Source organism: Triticum aestivum, chromosome 5D (genome assembly GCF_018294505.1).
Source record: "Triticum aestivum cultivar Chinese Spring chromosome 5D, IWGSC CS RefSeq v2.1, whole genome shotgun sequence".
NCBI classification, from domain to species: Eukaryota; Viridiplantae; Streptophyta; class Magnoliopsida; order Poales; family Poaceae; genus Triticum; species Triticum aestivum.
Window position 1 is genome coordinate 484,950,113 of NC_057808.1, and position 4,710 is coordinate 484,954,822.

General features: G+C 44.2%; 1 protein-coding gene across 1 annotated transcript; it reads left to right on the forward strand.

Annotated features, from left to right (window-relative positions):
• Positions 1-1,253: 1,253 nt before the first annotated feature.
• On the forward strand, positions 1,254-4,269 carry LOC123123024 (disease resistance protein RPM1; the record flags this gene model as incomplete). The annotated part of the gene is given in 2 exon segments (XM_044543425.1): positions 1,254-3,655; positions 3,746-4,269. A coding segment is annotated over 1 exon segment (2,376 nt), but the record flags the coding sequence as incomplete, so codon positions are not given.
• Between the last annotated feature and the right edge of the window lie 441 nt (positions 4,270-4,710).

Below are 4,710 nucleotides of genomic sequence, written 5' to 3' on the forward strand. Positions count from 1 at the left end.
GACGAAATGTCGAGATGTCAAGTGTGGTGCTGCTGCCCAGATATCAGATATATTCTCATTCTGGTTGTGCCTAGCAGAGTAGCAGTCAAATTGCAAGACATTTGCACGATTTATGGTCCTTGCATCTTCTTATTTTTAGTTTTGCGTATTCGCCATTAATTACGGCAATTACTACGTACCACCCAGTTGATTTCCCCCAATTGCCACCCTTCATTGTTTCTGACAAATATCTGGAATCAGTCTGCAGTGTAGTTGTTGATAATGCTTGTTCATGGTGACATACTTAGCATATGCTCTTTCATACTCCCTCCGTCCCCAAAAGCTTGTCCTAAATTTGTCAAGATACAGATGTACCGTCCCAAAAGGCTTGTCTTAGATCTGTCTACATACAGATGTACCTAAACACATTTTAGTGTCACAGACATCCGTATTTAGATAAATGTAAGACAAGATTTGTGGGACGGAGGTAATACTTAGAAGATACGGCACCACACAAATTTTAGCCTTCTAGAGTCAGCATTCTTGTTACGTGAGCAAATCCTGAAGGGGACATCGTTGACGAGGTCTCTTAGTTACGGCACTTATATGTTGACGTTTCCTAAAGATTCCTGGAACATGTCAAATAAGTTCATTCTGTCTTACTTGCCTCAAATTTCGATCTTTGGGGCATTTATTCTTGAACCTGAGGTGTCACTTTGCGGCAGAGCACGTGTGTTCAGTTATTTGGTCGAGTGTCATTTGTTATTATCTGTTAATAACACTAAATTTGCCGCAGTCGATGGGAACTTCCCGCCACTAGTTTAGTGGACTAACAATTTAACTAATACTCACTTGTTCATTTTGCAGTGGCCATTCTAATAATATCTAGGAAGGCCACCACCAAAGACATTAGCAATTCTCAGAAATAATGGCAGAGATTGTGATTCTTCTAGCCATTAAAAAGATCGGAATCGCCTTGGCATGTAGAGCGGCAAACCAAGCCAACGTGCAGTTTGGGAAGTACAAAGCACAACTACAAGAGCTACATGGTAGTATGGGTCGTGTTGCGAGGGAGCTTCGCATAATGCATGATGTGCTCTGTCACATGGATATTCGAAACCGAGGTACAGAAAGTAGCACATGTGATGGAGGACATGGTGGATGAGTACTTATATCTAGTTGGTCAGGAACATGATATGGGCTCTTGTTTTTACCTGAAAAAGGGCTTCAGAAAATCCAGATCTCTGCTTTCTATGAACCAGTTAGCTTTCAAGGTGAAGGAAATAGAGAAAGACCTTAGTCACCTATCAGAGACAAACAAACGTTGGGTTCCCATGACAATCAGCGGGGCCACCAGCAGCTGTGATTACATTGTCAAGAGGGGCCAAGATCTAGCAAATATTTCACGTTCCCTTGATGAAGAAGATCTTGTGGGGGTGGATGAAAACAGAGAAAAACTTGAGCAGTGGTTGGCAGATGATGATTTGGAACGCTCGGTCATAGCGCTGCTTGGAATGGGAGGGCTTGGTAAAACAACTTTAGCTGCAAATGTCTACAGAAATGAGAGAAATAAATTCCAATGCCATGCCTGGGTCTCCATCTCTCAAACTTATTCTAGAGAAGCTGTCTTGAGGAATATATGCAAGGAACTTTTGAAAGATGATGTCAGTGTTCTATCTAAATCTGCAGCTATGGACATCACATGCCTTGAAGAGACGCTGAAGAGTTTTCTGGAGCAACGAAAGTACTTGATCATATTCGACGATGTTTGGACTCCAGAAACATTTGATGATTTGTCTAGGATGCTCATTCATAATGATAAGGGAAGTAGACTGATAATCACAACCAGGGAAGGCGATGTTGCTGCACTTGCCTCTCCACGACATATCTTAACACTAGAAGCTTTACCAGAAGATAAGGCATGGGATCTCTTTTGTAAAAATATATTTCCAAAAGAAACAAATCATGATTGTCATGCGGAGCTAAAGCCTTTGTCCAGAGAATTAGTTGGCAGGTGTAAAGGCTTGCCTCTTGCTATTGTGTCAGTTGCTGGCCTCTTGCGTGTGCGTGAGAAAACTGTGGAAGAATGGAGAAGAATAAATAACCAATTGAGCTGGGAGATAATTAATAATTCAAGGCTCGACCACATAAGGAATGTTTTGCATCTGAGCTTCATCTACCTTCCAACACACTTGAAAAGTTGTTTTTTGTACTGCAGCCTATTTCCAGAAGACTATCTTCTCAAAAGGAAACAACTTGTAAGGTTATGGATAGCAGAGGGGTTCATCGAGGGGAGGGGTGGAAGCACATTAGAAGAAGTAGCAGAAGGCTATCTGAAGGAGTTGGTTGATAGAAACATGCTACAACTTGTCGAGATGAACTCATTTGGTAGGATAAAAGAATTCAAAATGCACGATATATTACGTGAACTGGCAGTTGATTTGTGCCAGAAGAACTGTTTTGGCGTTACACAAGAGGCTAAATGTGAGGGGTCTCTTGAGATGGATGGACGCCGATTGATACTTGACAAAATAAACAATGATGTTCAACAGTCATTTTCTGGTTTACACCAACTTCGAAGTGTGATTACATCAGGCCATGGTAAGTCACCATTCACTCTACTACCTCTCCTATGCAAGGAGTCAAGATATATGACAGTGCTAGAATTAAGTGGTATACCCATCAAGAAGATTCCAGATGCTATTGGAGATCTTTTTAATCTCCGCCATTTGGGTTTGCGTAATTCAAAGGTGAAAATGCTCCCGAGGTCTGTTGAGAAGCTTTCAAATTTGTTGACAGTAGACCTTTGTAAATCTGACATACATGAGTTGCCTAGTGGGATTGTGAAACTTAAGAAGCTCAGGCACTTATTTGTTGAGAAAATAATGGATCCAGATTGGAGAAACATCAATCATCTCAGTGGTATGTGTATCCCCAATGGACTCGGGAATCTAACAAACCTGCAAACGCTACAAGCATTGCAAGTACAGGATGAGTCCCTTAGACATCTAGGGGAGCTGAGGCAACTGAAAAGCTTGAGGTTATTGAATGTGAAGGGAATCTACTGCGGACGCATCAGTGAATCTCTAGTTCAAATGCGGCATTTGTCCTTGCTATCTGTGAATGCAAGTGATGGAAATGAGGTTCTCTTGTTGAATGTTCTCCTGCCAAGCCTGCAAAAGCTAAGATTGAGAGGACGGCTAGCGGAAGGTGCGTTGGACGAGTCTCCTCTCTTCCAAGCTGTGGAAGGGCAGAATTTGTATGAATTAGTTCTATCTTGGTCACAGCTGACAGAAGACCCCTTGCCATCCCTTTCTCGGTTGTCAAGCTTGACGCGTCTACATTTCACTAGAGCATACACCGGAGAGCATTTGTCACTTCTCACGGGGTGGTTTCCCAAGCTAAAGGTTCTCTCTCTAACAGACCTGCCTAATTTGAAACGTCTAGAGATACAGCAAGGTGCCATGGGGTCCCTGGAACATTTATTCCTAATCAGACTCAGCAGCATGACCGAGGTCCCACCTGGCATTGAGTTCGTCATGCCCCTCGAGTATCTAGGCTTCCACGAAATCACGGGCGACTTCTTGTCATTGCTGCGCCATTGTTCTGCGATTCGAGGGACGCGGTTGAGGTACTCTCTGCGAGATTGAGCTACCACTGCTCTGGAAATGTGTGGGTACGTAAGCTAGCCACAAACCAGCCAACTGGTACCCCTATTTTTTTTTCTCTTTTAAGATGTTGATGTGATACGATGCTGGTTATGTAGGTGTCACCGGCCGGAAGGGAGATGCTTCCACTTTTGGGTTTCCTCTGTTTCTTCGAGATGGGCTACTGCACTTTCTGCTGTTAGTTCCACTTCTACTTATGGTGCTTCACTTCTGCTGCAACCGCCTGCATTTCGTAATGTGTTGATCGTGTGCTCGGTTGTCGGCTGTGCCTGTTAAGACGCGGGTGAGCTGTGTTTCCATGTTCAGACTACTGCAGCGCTTGCTGCGAGTCCCACATCCCGCTGTTGTTCGTGTGCTTGTCAAGTATGATAATATTTCCTGTTAGTTATTTCCCCTTGTGGCTTACAAATAAGGCGACAGTTACTGTAAGACCGAGATTGAGTCTTCTTTTCATATTGCATTTTCACGATACCATCCCTGAAGTATGTAGTGCTATTCGTGTGTGCTATTTCAGCTGCGGATGTTAAACTTAAAACACTTTGATTTGCGCTTAATAATGCTCGGGTATTCATTTCCGTTGTGATATGGCAACTGTCTTCAGTTTTTGCCGTTGTAGCTTGCTACCTTGTTCTGTTTTATATCTCTTATTTTGGATCTCTGCATGCATTTCCTTTTTGGATTACATTCCCTGTCTCCTTGAGCAATAATAATACATTGATGCAATGAGGACACACTGCCGGCTCTTGCTCGTGTCTACCACAATTGATGTCTGTTGCGGGAGGGATGATGCACCGAGCTGGTTGGGGTCGGTGACGATCATCATCTTTTGTAGGCAGTACCTATTGGGTGCATCTCGTATTCCTTATACTAGATAATGATGTGTGCCTTTTCTTGAGATAGGAGCAGTCGGTTAGCTAGAACCTACCACGACCCCTGACCCCCGAGCCGCTCCCGCGAGCGTCCTCGGGGGAAACCCTACCGCGCCGCCCCTCGTCCTCCCTCGTCGATCTCTCCCCCCGCCGCCACCGCACAGCGCCGCCGGGCAAAGACCGGCCGGCGTTGG